General features: G+C 56.4%; 1 protein-coding gene across 1 annotated transcript in view; it reads right to left on the reverse strand.

Moving 5' to 3' along the window:
- Positions 1–12,017, reverse strand: part of CASTOR2 (cytosolic arginine sensor for mTORC1 subunit 2) — a 50,402-nt gene that overhangs the window by 15,054 nt on the left and 23,331 nt on the right. The window contains exon 2 of the mRNA XM_032430785.1: positions 1,611–1,681. Coding sequence (XP_032286676.1) covers positions 1,611–1,681 — 71 coding nt within the window. The remainder of the gene's footprint in view (positions 1–1,610; positions 1,682–12,017) is intronic.

Raw genomic sequence — 12,017 nt, forward strand, 5'->3', positions numbered from 1 at the left:
GGGTCTCCGGCAAAGCCCCTACTGCAATCACGACTCTACATCTAACAGTGTGGGTAGCTGGCAGACCCTGGGGCTCATGGGGTCGGAGGGGCTCCGTCAGCGCTGCCTCCTTTAAGCCCGGGGGCTGGCTCGGGACAGGCAGCCGTTCATTCCCGACGCCTCCCAGGGGCTTGACGATTCCTACAAACGTGGGCTTCCAGGGCCTGCAAAACCAGCTCGCCGGGGCCTGCGGCTACAGCCTCCCTCCCTCCCTACTCACCGCGCTCGCTCATTTGCTGCCTCGATTCGTCTGGGGACACAGAGCTGCCAGGGTATCTGCTCCTAGAGCAGACACGCTCGGGGGCGTTCCTTCTGTGTCTGAGGTACCATGCTTCTCAGCAGGGCCCACACAAACGTGGAGATGGGTCTGGGTTGCCCAAGCATACATTCTTCCTGGGACCACACTTTGTGGTTAAGGCAAAAGTTCCTGTTTGTGGCTCCTAGGCTCAGAAAGTGTCTGCTGAATGAATGAATGAATGACCAGACAGACACCTCTGATGATGGAGCAGGGGTGCATAAGGATGACAGAGCGTAGGGGTGAAGTCAATTCCTCCAGGGCTCCCCTTGCTCACCAGTGAGAATGGTCTAATACGGTGGCCCCCGTCAACTTGCCCTGAGAACCACACAAACAGCTTCTGACCCCATAATGCCAGGTCTCAGACCCCATTTTAGGAATCAGCCTGGAGTAAGAATAAAGGTCACACATTTCAGGAGTTCATAAATTTATCCCTGGAGAACCATGAAACCCCACTTGGATTCTAAGCGTAGGGCACCGGGCAAGGAGGCAGGCCACATCCACCACGACGTGGACCGCGAGAGGAAACGGTACGTTACAACGTCAGGTGCAAACATTTCTCTCCAGAATATGATCGCACGCAAATTAAAAAGAGACAACTCACGCCCAGTAAAATTGGAAAGAGAAACAGGAAAGAGGGACCAGGCGTTGTCTTTGGGGCGGAAGAGGGTTTTTATAAAAATGTGGAATCTGTTGCACTCTCTGTAGGCTTGTAAGAACGGAACTGAGGGGCTCGGCGGGAACGCCAGCTCTGGGGGGAGCCCCGCTCGGTGGCTTGTGAGCCTGGGCATGTGACTTCCCCTCCGCTCGCAGCTCCCCGCCGGTGTGGTGCACATAACACCACCTCCTCATAAATTAGCGTGCAGTGGTCAGCGCAAACGATTGTTCACTGTTGCCTGAGACCAGGACCAACATAATGCACTTTACTAAATAAAACTGAGAGGACGTGGGGGAGGCAGGACGCAGGGAGAGAAGAAAACAGACTCTCTGCTGACTTTCTAACCCACTCGCCGGAAGGAGAGGGGGGCAAAAGTAAGGCAATGGGTGGGGAGGCAGAAATAAGGCAGTGGGTGGGGGGCAGAAATAAGGCAGTGGGCGGGGGGCAGAAATAAGGCAGTGGGCGGGGGGCAGAAATAAGGCGATGGACGGGGGCAGAAATAAGGCAGTGGGCGGGGGGCAGAATAAGGCAGCGGGCGGGGGCAGAAATAAGGTGGTGGGCAGCCAACACTGACCACAGGCCACAGTCCAGCCGAGCCCGGGTGACAGAAGCACTTACCCAGGAACCCCTCCTCATCAACAATGATGGTGTAATCCTCCGGCGTCTCAGTCAGACTGAAGAACTTGCACCTGGATGGTGGATGGACAGACAGACAGAGAATATCGCTGTTAGTCCCACTTCAGACCTGGCAGGACCCTGTAACCCAGCGGCAGGTGACTCGGTTTACCCAGAGCTCTGACCCCAGGCTGCTGGGTGACCTCCAGTAAGCTGCGTATCTCCCCCTATGCTGCCCTCCAGTTCCGACTCAGGAGGTCTGAGAGAGGCTGGTCGTCCCCTCTGCACCCTCCCAATCTTTGTGGACCCCTGAGCTGGCCAGCCTCTAGGCCCCCATACAGCTTAAGGGTCTTCGATCCCACTTTTTCCCAGGGCAAGCCGCAGCTGAAGGGCGGCTCTGGCAGGGAGAATGTAGGTGAAGTATTTTTTCTGTGGGCCCCCTCCCCATGTCCCGACTTCTGGGCCTCTGTTCCTGCCCCCCCTCCCCTGGTCCCAGCCCCTCTCCTCACCAACTTGAGAGTTCCCATGGTCGTTTAAGACCTAATTCAAGTCACCCAACCAGCAGCCCAGGCTTTACTTGCACGAGAAAGAGGTGTGACCGTCGGTGCCATTTGGGGGGGGGGGGCACGGATCCCTGAATTGCCCCCCATCATCTTTGGTAATACTGGCTTAGCCTGGGGTGTACGTTGCTCATTTCTGCCCCAAACGAGCCCATCGATTTCCCGACGTCAGGGGCTGGCACTCACTCTGTCCCTGCATGTCTTGTCCCCGAGTCCGTTCTTAGTGCCTGGCAGACACGCGGGGCTTTCTGTGGCCAGGTGAGGGGGGCGGTCACCGGCCCTCACTGCCTGTCTCCCTGTCCCTCATCCAGCTAGAACGGCCCCAGAACCCCTGCAGGGAGAGATGGCATGCACAAGCAGCCGCGTGCAGGAAACAGCCTGTGGTCATTTATCTGATGTCACTGTGGCTCTCGAGCTTGGGCTCCGTGCCCAATGTGTAAAACCCATCCATCATGGGAAGCCCTAACAGCAAGATGTCCAACAAGCAACCCCAGCAAGGGCCCAAACAGCACTTCTACAAAGGTTCAAACGGAAAAGAATCTCGGAGGGGATGCAGGGTTGCAGGGGATGGGGTGGGGGGCGGGGATGGTGCATCTCCCCTCAGCTGCCCGGCCACACAACCTTCCCTTATTTGCTTTATTCTTGAAATTTTTCACAAGGAATGAGAGCAACTGGAATCGACAGGAATGCAAAATGGTACAGCCATTTGGAGGAGGTTGGCAGTTTCTTACAAAGTTAAACATACGCAGACCACACGGCTCGGCAACCCACTCTTGCGTAATCACGGGAGAACTGAACACCCAGGACCACATAAAGACCTGCATGCAACGTTTATGGCCTTCCTTTGTGATCGCTCCAAACTGGGAACACCCCAAATGTCGGCCCTTCACCTGGAGAACTGGATACATGGCGGCCTACCGGCCCCACGGAATACTGGTCAGCAATCCAAAGGGATGAATTACTGGTTCGTGCAATAAGGCGGATGGATCGTGAGCGCGTTTTGCTAAAGTTAAAGCCAGACTCAAAAGGTTACATATTATCTGATTCCATTTCTAGGACATTCTGGGACTCTAAGGACAGAGAAGGGATTCATGGTTGCTACGGGTTGGGTTGGGGTTGACTTTAGAAGGGCATCAGGGAACTTTCTGGGGTGACAGGAGTGCTTGGTACCTTGGTTATGGTGGTGGTTATAAGAGCATATGTTTGTCACAACTCAAAGAATTATACCTTAAGAGGGGTGAATTTTACTATATGTAAATTATCCCCCAATATACTTGACTTTATTTTTTAATTAATTTTTAAAAAGATTTTATTTATTTATTCAACAGAGAGAGAAGGCGGCGGGGGAGGGGGAAAAGCAGGCTCCCTGCTGAGCAGGGAACCAGATGTGGGGCTCGATCCCAGGCCCCTGGGATCATGAGCTGAGCTGAAGGCAGACGCTTCACCAACGGAGCCTCCCAGACGCCCATCAATGTACCTGACTTGAAAGAAATTGCTCGAGCCAGAGTCATTAACGAGGTGGCATGCTCCTCCCCACTGACATTCTGCTCAACCAACAGCACACACTCTTCAATCTCTCTCCAGCTCTTTAGCTTTCAGATCACATCTCTGTCCCTGTCTGTCCCATACCCGACTTGCAATATTGCCCGGACAAATGAAATCTGTAATTGCTCAGGGACAATAGCAAATTATAACCTCAGAAAGTGGCAATCACCGGTCTGGCCTGGCTCCTTCTTGGGGACCCCTGTGCACCCAGAAAGAGCCCCGGGAGCCCCACCCCTCTCTAGTCACGAGATTGCCACGAACAGCTACTCGCTTGGTGTGGGGAGTGGCCACCCAGTTATCTGTGATGGGAAACACAGATGGCACTTACCCCCTGTGCCCTCTTGGCTGTGAGAGATGTTCCAGAAATAGACCATATAAATCGTCCCAGAAGGCATAAACCCCAGCAGAAGGCAGCCTCGGCTTCTGTGTAAATGGGGTACAAACACGTTGTTGATGTGACCCGTCTCCCGGGGTCAAGGGCCCCTGAGGCCCAGCTGTTGGATATCCATCTCGAAATGTGCGCCTTGGTGTGTGGGCAGGCCCCCAGGAGGGCGAGTCAGACCGAAGGGCCCGCAACCGCTGCTCTGGCCAAACTTGGGGAGTCAGGCCCCTGGCTGCATGTCGCTAGCCCCACCTGCCTTACCCCCGCGCCCCCCCCGAGTTGCTCTCAAGTTTCCCCTCTGCCTACCACTCCCCTCCACGTAAACTCCTGCCTTGGAAACCACACCAGCCTCCTACCTCGCCTCGTTCCCCCACTCTTGGTCTGCCTCCCAGTCTCATGCCTCCAAAGGTTGGCAAATGGTCTTTCCACTGCCCAGCGTACCCTTCCCTCTTCTTTGGCTGGAGACTTGCTGCTCATTCTCCAAGACCCAGTTTAAGCATCTTCGTTGGGGTAAAGCCTTTTCAGATTGGCACCGACCGCTCCGTCTCCCTCACCTCCCACCGTAGGGGTGTGGCCCTCCTTGACAGCCTACAGCCTTATGTTATGTCTACGAAAGGACATTAAAGCCACCGTGGACAGGTATGTCATAACTCACTCATCTCAGTTTGTGTGTAGTATGCCCTTATAGTTGAGCAGTGCACAATCTGTGCAACCGTGCATGATGGTCCTAGGTGTCTTCCACAACCTATTACTAATAATATTCATTCTCCCCAGCAGACCATAAGCTCTCATTGGCAAAGACTATAGATTCTCTGTACATACACCTAGTACCTGACACAGGCTGGGAATAGAATCAACATTCATTGTCCAACGAGCAAAAAAGCGGACTATGGCCACAAACTTACCCCCAAGCCAGCGAAGCCCCGATCAGACAAACCCTCCTGGCCCTTTGTGTGGCACTGCTTTAACTTACCCCTCCTCTGGGAGACACTGAAGTCTCCACTCCCAACCTTCTCGTGAGTCATGGCTAGAGCCACACTCCAGATGCTTGGCCCCCCCGCGTTTGTGGCCTCTCTGTACATCGTCTATGAGGAGCTGGAGAGAGGACCGAAACCCAGCAATTAGCCAGCCTCTGTTCAGTGCTATTAGGAAACGCGAGGAGGAGGAGGAGGAGAGCGGGGTGCCCTCTGGATGCCCTCATGGTACTCAGGAACGGGATGGAACAACAAGGAAAATAAAGCAGGCGGAAAGTGTGAAGACCTGCATACTAGTCCCAACTTGGCACCTGGGTGTGGTGAGCCCTGGGCTGCTCCATTCCTCTGTACAGTGAGGGTGGACTGGTTCCCATCCAGCTCCAGCTTGGGCCACATGGAACCCCGCCAGCTCCCCACTAGGGCGACCTCAAGGGGCCTGGCCTGGAAGGCACAGAAAGATGATCCTAGAACCATGGCGTCTATGTGGAAAACACCTTTTAAGGGCAGGCAAAATCCCAACCAGCTCGGATTAGAACCCAAGACAGATCTGCTGTCCAGACAGCTGGGCGGGTGGTGTATCACAGCTCTGGGGGCAGGGCTCATTCATCTCATGGTCTCTATGAAGAGTGCTCTCAGAGTTTGGGCAGTGCACAACCCATGCAACCGTGTGTGACCATTACCCAGCAGGTTCTGCTGGAGCCATCAGGTAGACAGGACATAAAACTCTACAACCCTGAGCAATGAAGGCGGGAGACTGGGGAACAGCAGCTTGTGGTTCAGGACACACCCCAAGAATCATGCGAGTCTCCCATCCAGGGGGTGCCAATGCATCGCTGCGCTCTGTTGAACAGAACAGGGGGTACGAGATGTAGGCAGCCCATACCAGGAAGCCTGCGTCTGCTCAGAGCCTCATGGCCAACACAGAGCATGCCCAGAGGGACTCCGGGGATTCCAGGCTGTGCCCCTTTCGGCCTGGAGGAAGAGTCCAGCCGCCACCTTTACTTCTCCTTGGCTGTTGTGCTCCATAGGATGGAAGCAGTGCTGCTTATGGCTGTGTGACCTCAGGTAAGTTGCTTAACCTCTCTGTGCTTCAGTCTCCTCATGTATACAATGGGGATGATAACCCTACTTCAGAGGGTTGTTGCTGAAGAAACACCAATAAGCGAAGAGCCGGTGTAACTATAGTTAGCACTCAACACAACATGCTGGTTATTTATTCTTGGACGGCAGAGGCAGCCGACGGGGCGGTCACAGGGAGGCCGGCTTGTATTCCCAGTAAAGAGAAGCTCTAAAGCCAGCAAGCTACAGAGAGCAGTGGGCTGTCGGTTCTCCGAGGGGCTGAGCCCCACGTGGGCGGGCTGCAGGAGGAACGGGGTCTCCATCGGGAGGATGGACTGAGCCACCTTTGAGGTCCCGTGCGGGGCCGGCTCTTACACACTTGACCCTCCAAGCATCAAGCTTTGCCTGAAAAGTCTCCATCCACCTAACCAGTGGCCCAGGCCCCACCAGGGAGCCAGCATGATGGGTTACGATGGAAGAGGCTCAGCCCAAGATTCCCAGTGACTGTGCTGGAGTCAGTCCTGCAGCCCTGGGCCTGACCCCACCCCAGCTCCCTGACACGCCACACAGAGGCCGAGGGACCTTCACAGACATCCGGCGTGTCTGAGCAGGTGGACCTGGGAGATCGGGGGAGCCAGGGAGGTGGGGGCCCCTGTGGGCGTGCGTCTCGCCTTCTCTGTTCCCCTGCTGGCCGGCGGAGGGTCCCGGCAGGCTGTGCCCCCCATGCAGAGTCCCGAGCCGAGGACCTGAATCTAGGGCAGGTGGGAGGTGGCTGTGGGAGCCAGACCCCGTCTGGGACTGGAGCCCACTTCCTGCAGGGTCATGATGCCCCGTGTCAGCCAGACCCTCCCGGCTCATCACAGAACAAGTGTAGACACTTTGGGATGACAGCCCGGCCAGCTGGGGAACCACAGTCTTCGTGCACACCGGATAGGCCCTGCACACAGCACTGAGAACAGGTGTCCAGCATGTTCCAGGGACCTGTGGACACACTGTTCTCAGTCTTTTGTTCTACTGGGGTCTCTGAACGCTCACGGGCCCGTTTTGAATTTCAGCCTGGGAAGCTGGGAGTGTTTCTCACCAAGGGTAGCCCGTTGGGCTTGGAGCCCAGAGGGTGGGCCACATCTCCCCCTGCAGCAGGGCGGAGGGGGAGGGGCCAGGGTCCACCACCTGCCCCTGCCCCGCCGGCCCCAGCCGATGGCGCGGGAGCCTTCCACGCTACACAGTGAGCGACAGGTGCGCTGGCCTCATGCTGGTCCAGGGCTTTTCTCCCCAAAGGAAAGCCAGGCGGATGGCGTGTGCCAGGCTTTTTTTCCTCAACCGGCCGTGGCCTTTTTACTTCCTCCTGGGTCTTCGCTAGGTCTCTCGTGTTATTTACATTTCATTTCTACTGTCTTTGGCATCCGGAGGCTGCCGTTTCAAGTTTTAGGTAGAAAAAAGGCCCTGCATCACATCTGTGACTTGAAGGGTAAAATCCTGAAAAGGGGTTTCTTCTTCTGTTAAGATGGGAAAAAAAAAATCTGCTTAGGTTACGGGCGGCCAGGACAATGACCGTGTGGGTCGTGGTGCTCGCAAGGTCTAGGGTGACACACAGAGGCGGGATGGCAAAAAGGGGGTGGGCAGGGCCCAAGGAGGAAGCTCCCAGACCCAGGCAGCAGCTTAATTCAGCGGCGAGATCATTCAGTCACTCAACAAACCAATCATTAAGCGCCTGTCTGTCAAGCACTGTGGCAGGTGCTCGGGGACACACCTCCAAGAATGAGACAATCAGGGTTTACGTGGAGAGGTAGAAAAAACAAAACAGTGCATCAGACGGCGGTGTGTGCCACAGAGCAAATAAAAAAAGTGGAGAAGGGGCAAAGGGGCTGGCGGGACAGGGGGTGCGAATTCCGACAGAGCAGGGTGTGGCTGCCAGGGGCTACGGGGCGGGGGGGGAGACGGGCAGCAGTCACTGAATGGATAGAGAGTTGCAGTTTGAGATGATGGAGAAGTTCTGGAGAGGGATGGCGGGGATGGCTGCCCGGCAACGTGAATATGCTTAATGCTACCAACGGGCGCACTTTGGAACAGCGGATATGGTCAATTCAGTTAGGTCTGTGTGGCCATGAGAAAAAGGGAAATTGAGCAGGTACCCGGAAGGTCCCCACAGGACCTGTGGGGGGGAAGGGGAGCTGACGTGCTGCTGTCCCAGGAGTGGCCACACACCAGGAGTGACAGAGGCCAGAGGGGCTGAGTGGCGGGGGAGGGACAGGTCACAGGGGAGGGAGGATGACTGGTGGTCGCTGTAAGGGATGGGTGGGGGCCCTAAGACCAACGAGCCACCATCTAGAGCCAACGGTGGTTTGGACCAGGCTGGCGGTGGTGGGCATGGGTCCGTGGGCGGCCAGGAAATAAGATTCAACACCTCGAGGAGATGAGGTCAGTAGGCAGATTGTCGTCACCTCTGAGTCTGGTCCCCAACCCCCTCTCCCCCCGCCGACACCTCCATTCTTTCCTCCATGGAGACCTGGAGAAGGTAAGGAACTCTGGGCAACGGGCTAGCTTAGTCCTGCACCGAGGGCCAAAGCTACAAGCCTCCTTATGCATGTCCCAGTGGCCTGGGGCAGCCAGGTGGGGGATGGGAAGGGTCCTGCCAGGGTAGGACCAAAGTCTGGGGAAGTCCTGTGTCTTGCTTTCATGAACACATAGCCAAGTGCAAGGCACATATGAGCTGACTGGTAGTTCTCTTTCTTCCCTGGGTGGGGTGGTCTGAGATGGAAAGGGCCCAACTGTGGATCTCGGCTTTATCACCTACCCCAGACAAGGCCGGAACAGCTTTCTTATCTCTGAAAGAGGTTTGGCAGGGTAGTGTAGGATGTGAGGAGGGAGGATGTATGAACACACAGGGCAGCGCTCAAGATCCTGCCTGAGCGCATGTGGTCATGTGAAGCAGCGAGTCGAGGAGCTGGCCTGGGAACCCAGGCGGAAGTGGACTTCCCCAACAGCATTCCCGTCCAGGGAGTGCTCAGGCCTTGCAGGCGGGAGAAGATTCTTGGCTTCTCTGGTGTTAAATGATGTCTGCCTGATTCCGGATCTCCCCATTCCCGTGGCCCCCGCCCCTACCCTCTCCAGGGACGGGTGAGTCTCACACAGGGGCCAAGGAGCCCAGCCCAGCACCCCCAGGCAGGTCAAAGCCCCGGCCTATCACTCCCCAGTGATGATAACATCAGAGATTATTCACTTCCAGATCTGACTGTGCTTAGCAACACACCTGCTCTTGGGAGATGGGCCGAGTCTTACCCAGGCCCCCCCATGCCTGGGACAGGAGGTGACGCGGCCGGCGTGTAATCGGCGCTAATGGAATAGACGTGTAGCACTAATTATTCCCATTTCGCCAGCAGGAAGACTGAGGCTCAGTTAGGTTAAGGCAGTTACGGCCTCAGGTCTGCTATGCTGTGCGGTCTCTGAGTGGGGGGGCAGCTGGGAGGCAGGTGTGGCCCGCACACGTTCCCTGTGATCCATCTCCTCCCCCGGGAGGCATCCACCCTCTCGCGGAAGCCGTGGACATGAGAGTTTATAACCGCCTGTTCTCAGGAACAGAAAGCTGGCTATAAACCCAGATGCCCCTCGCTGGGCAAGGAGGTGGACAATGACAGAAGACTATTACCCAGCCGTCAAGAGGAACAGTCTACGGTGACTTGCAAAATATGAATGAGTCTCAACAATACGATAGGAGATGGAAAAGTCAGTCCCCAAACATTATGTACAGCATCGTCTATTCTGGCAGGGTTAAAAGGAACTGCTCTTAAAAAAAAATACACCTTTAAGAGCACATGTAGCTGCAAAATAACTACACAAAGAAGGAAGGGGATGAAGAACATGGGGTTACCTGGGGTGGGGGTTAGTATGGGATGGGGGTGACCCCTGGTCAAACCCAGGTGATGGTCTGGATCCTTCTTTTCCTCTGGTTTTGCAGTACCAAGGTCAATCAGTCAGGTAGGTGAATACAGGTGCAAGGACGGGGCAGAGTGACACACTTGAGCTCACGTCCTGTGGCCTAAAGACAATTACGCACCCCCTGAGTCTGTCTCCCCACTCGAGAGGGGCAAACCTCCCCTGATCGCAGGGGCCAGGGTGAGAGGTCAGCACCCCCTTGCGGGTAAAAGCACTGGGTCTACAACACACCAGTTTTTTTCCTTCCTTTCGGTCTGGATTCGGGGCTGATGTTCTCCTGGTTTCCTCCTGACACAGCCGGGAGCTTATTCAAGATGCCCTGCTCCTCAACACGACAGCTGAGGACACACACACACACACAACCTCCTACCTACCCTTCTAGCCCTTTGTCGGGATGCTAAGCAGTCATCAAAATACTGGACCCTAAAGCCATCCGTAGTTGTCCTCGCCCCCCTCCCCACCCCCAGTCCCTGACACTATTAATTGGAAACCACAGTCCCTGGAGGGCTTGGCTCTAACAGGACAGCAGAGCCAAGCTGGGCGTGCTGCCCTGTTGCCTGGCAACGCCCTGAGTGCCCCTAGCTCCTGGGTCACCCGAGTGCCTCTCATCTCCCGCGGCCACTCTGATTCTGTGCCATCCGCTGCTGGCTCTGGGGCGGGGTGTCCTGGGCGGCCCCCTTGGCTGACCCCATCCTCAAATGCCCTGTGTGCAGCACCGACCTTCTCAGCCGTGACCTCCAGCCAGAAATCGCCCCCAGGGCCCGGCTTCCACCCAGTTCCCTCTGCAGGATCAGCTCAGCCCTCCCTCCCCCAGGCTCTGCACCCTGACCCCGCACCCCCAGTTTCCTCCGATTTAGGCCAGCGGGGGAGGGTCCCCTCTCAAAACATCTCTGTTTTCTCACCCATCTTATCTCCCGTCTCTGGCCAGAGAAAACCAGCCCCGGGGCAAGCTTCTCTCGCCATTCCCACAAGCGCCTCCCTCCCTCCCTCTCGGGACTCCAGCTCATTCTTGGCTTCCTGGTCTTAACTACAAACAGGCTCAAGTTTCCAACATCCTAAAAAAAGTCTCCCTCACCCCCATCTCCTCCCTGGGCCACCACCTTCTCCCCTCCCCTCCCCCAGCTGGTCACCCCAACCCTCCGGCTATTACCACTGGCCAGCCTCTGCCCTCGGAAGGATGTGGCTCAGCTCAGCGATGACCTCCCCCGGCCACAGCCCGGAGGCCTCTTCTCTCACACCCTCCTGTCCTTGCCCTTGGTCAGCTGGACCCCACCTGGCCGGCCAAGGCCTTCGCCTGGACGCTGGAATCTACCACACAGCCTCCTCCAACTTCTGACAGTGACGCCCCTCTTTTGTTTCCTGTAGTAACTTTTCTTCTCCTCCCCGATGAAGGTGGCTCTCCAGGGGGACCCCAATTCTGTCACTCCCAGGGTTCCAGCTGCGGTGGTCCAAGCTTTCTCCCCAAGCTTCCAATGTGCATTTCTCTGCTTACACTGTCTTGGACTCACTTCACAACCCACCCCCCTCCCTGGGAGAGGAACTGCTGATACCATTTCACAGACAGGGAAACTGAGGACAGCAACCTGTCAGACAGCCAAGACGGCCGCACGTGCCCTCATCCTGACAGCGTGATGCAGAACTGCACCCCTCGAGCAGGGGTCCTCGAGCCTAGACACCCACTGCTGTCCCCTGGGGCTTGGCCGACAGCTGGTCACCAGGGCAGAGCCGAGGTCGGGGGCTGCCCCTACCTGGGGGCCGGGAGGCTGAGTCATCTCAGAGAACATTCTCATTTTCCACTGCCTGTTATGGAAGGCCCAGCTGACACTGGAAACTCGATCTGTTTACTCTCGGATTCCTAACCCAGCAGAGCGAGGCCCTCACACGGGCCTCCCCTCGGGCATCCTGGCAAGCCCTGGCCAGTCGGAGCCCTGTTCTGGCAACGGACCTCAAGCAGGAG

Source organism: Phoca vitulina, unplaced genomic scaffold (genome assembly GCF_004348235.1).
Source record: "Phoca vitulina isolate PV1807 unplaced genomic scaffold, GSC_HSeal_1.0 scaffold45, whole genome shotgun sequence".
Lineage (NCBI taxonomy): Eukaryota > Metazoa > Chordata > Mammalia > Carnivora > Phocidae > Phoca > Phoca vitulina.